The 1470-nt window shown below is 37.4% G+C and overlaps 1 protein-coding gene across 1 annotated transcript; it reads left to right on the top strand.

The window, feature by feature from the left end:
- Positions 1-4: 4 nt before the first annotated feature.
- Positions 5-1258, top strand: LOC112062690 (centrosomal protein of 78 kDa-like). The gene is made up of 3 exons (XM_028487443.1): positions 5-109; positions 431-478; positions 1007-1258. The coding sequence occupies exons 1-3, from the start codon at positions 5-7 to the stop codon at positions 1256-1258; spliced, it is 405 nt and encodes a 134-aa protein (XP_028343244.1).
- Positions 1259-1470: the final 212 nt, after the last annotated feature.

Genomic DNA, 1470 nt, shown 5'->3' with positions numbered 1-1470 from the left:
CCAGATGAATTCTACGGTTAGTAGTTCACCTAAAGAAGAAAAGAAGGCACTTGAAGAAGAAAAATCAGAATCAAAGCAGGGTGCCCCAGGACAAATGCAAAATATCCAAGTAAGTGGACAGGACAGCACTTAATGCTTCTAAGAGTGATTAGCAAAAAGGAAATGACCAAGTCAGAGAGAAAACAATAATGATCAGTCTCTAATAGTTGACATGCTCGGGAGCTACAAGACTCTGGAGTCCTTTCCAAATCTGAGATTAGTAAATGTGTGCCCATTTCATGATACTGTATTGTTGTAAATAAGAAGACTGGAAGTTCTTTAGAAAATTAGGAGTTAAAGCAAACTCTCCTTAATGAAGAAAGAAAACATTAGAGAAAATATTCCAGATTTTAAATTGTATAAATGTCTATTCTATTCATATTTTATCTAGGTTTCTATCTGTATGCAGTCAGCTTACAATGAAGGAACACTAATGAAGGTACACATACTGATATAATTTTTAAAATAAGTAATCCAGACATAGCTAATAGGTAACATATTATAATGAATCACCTGGTTATGGGAATAAGAGGGGAAAGACTGTCAGCTTTTCCTCTAACGTTACTTGGAGCCCCGATCAACCAATCTCACACTGGTCTTGGGACGTGACAGCTTGAGAAAACAGTCTGGTCACAAACTATATACTATTTACATGTGCCTGGAGGATAGAAAAGAAATTAATTTTCTTACAGAATAGGGTTTTATTTTTAGTGAGGGAAAGGAAATGGGTAATAACTACCCCAATCACCAAAGTCTGAAAATGTAGCGGACATAGCCTTGCATATAGCTAGGTTAAGCTGAGAATCACTTGGCAAGATATAGTTAGAAAAAAAATGGCTCTGAAATCTTCTGAATAATCAATTGACTGTGTTAATAATAAGATCACAGAGTAACTATGCACTCTACTTTCTAATGGTTGGCTTTGTTCATCACTGAATTTTTGTCTTGTCTTTTGTTTTTCCCCCAGTTTCAGAAAATTGCAGGTGATGCTAGGATTCCTTTGCCTCTCGACTCCTTCCATGTCCCAGTCTCTAGTCAGGAGGTCTTAGAAACTTCCAAAGACAACCTGGGGTCCCAGTCACAGAGCAGCGGCAGGAGTCTTCGGAAGATTTCATTGCTAGAACATGTTCTCCTTCAGCGGACGTCAGTTCTGGGACTGGAAGTCAAAAAAAAGAAGAGGAATTATCTAGAAATAGCAGGTCTTCTTCAGAGAAAATGAACAAAGCAGGTGAGTAGACCAAAAAATATTCTGCTAAGAAACAACCTGGGAAGGACCTGCATTCCTGCTCTGACTCACCTGTAAAGCAGAAAAGCAAAGGAATTCGGCAAAATAATTCTTTGCTTAATGAACCAATTAGAAGTGAGTCTTCGCAAAAACACATTTCTGTTAAGAAAGAGAGTAGAATAGTGACTTTCATTAAAGACAACTAA

Source organism: Physeter macrocephalus, unplaced genomic scaffold, assembly GCF_002837175.3.
Source record: "Physeter macrocephalus isolate SW-GA unplaced genomic scaffold, ASM283717v5 random_2094, whole genome shotgun sequence".
Lineage (NCBI taxonomy): Eukaryota > Metazoa > Chordata > Mammalia > Artiodactyla > Physeteridae > Physeter > Physeter macrocephalus.
The sequence above is the reverse complement of the archived record's forward strand: the minus strand, read 5'-3'. Positions and strand labels throughout refer to the sequence as shown.

What these genes read in the sequence shown, in the direction of transcription:
- LOC112062690 (XM_028487443.1), top strand. Translation starts at nt 5, where the DNA reads ATGAATTCTACGGTTAGTAGTTCACCTAAAGAAGAAAAGAAGGCACTT. An exon ending in GACAAATGCAAAATATCCAA is followed by an intron (nt 110 to 430) that starts GTAAGTGGACAG and finishes TATTTTATCTAG; the next exon opens with GTTTCTATCTGTATGCAGTC. An exon ending in ATGAAGGAACACTAATGAAG is followed by an intron (nt 479 to 1,006) that starts GTACACATACTG and finishes TTTTTCCCCCAG; the next exon opens with TTTCAGAAAATTGCAGGTGA.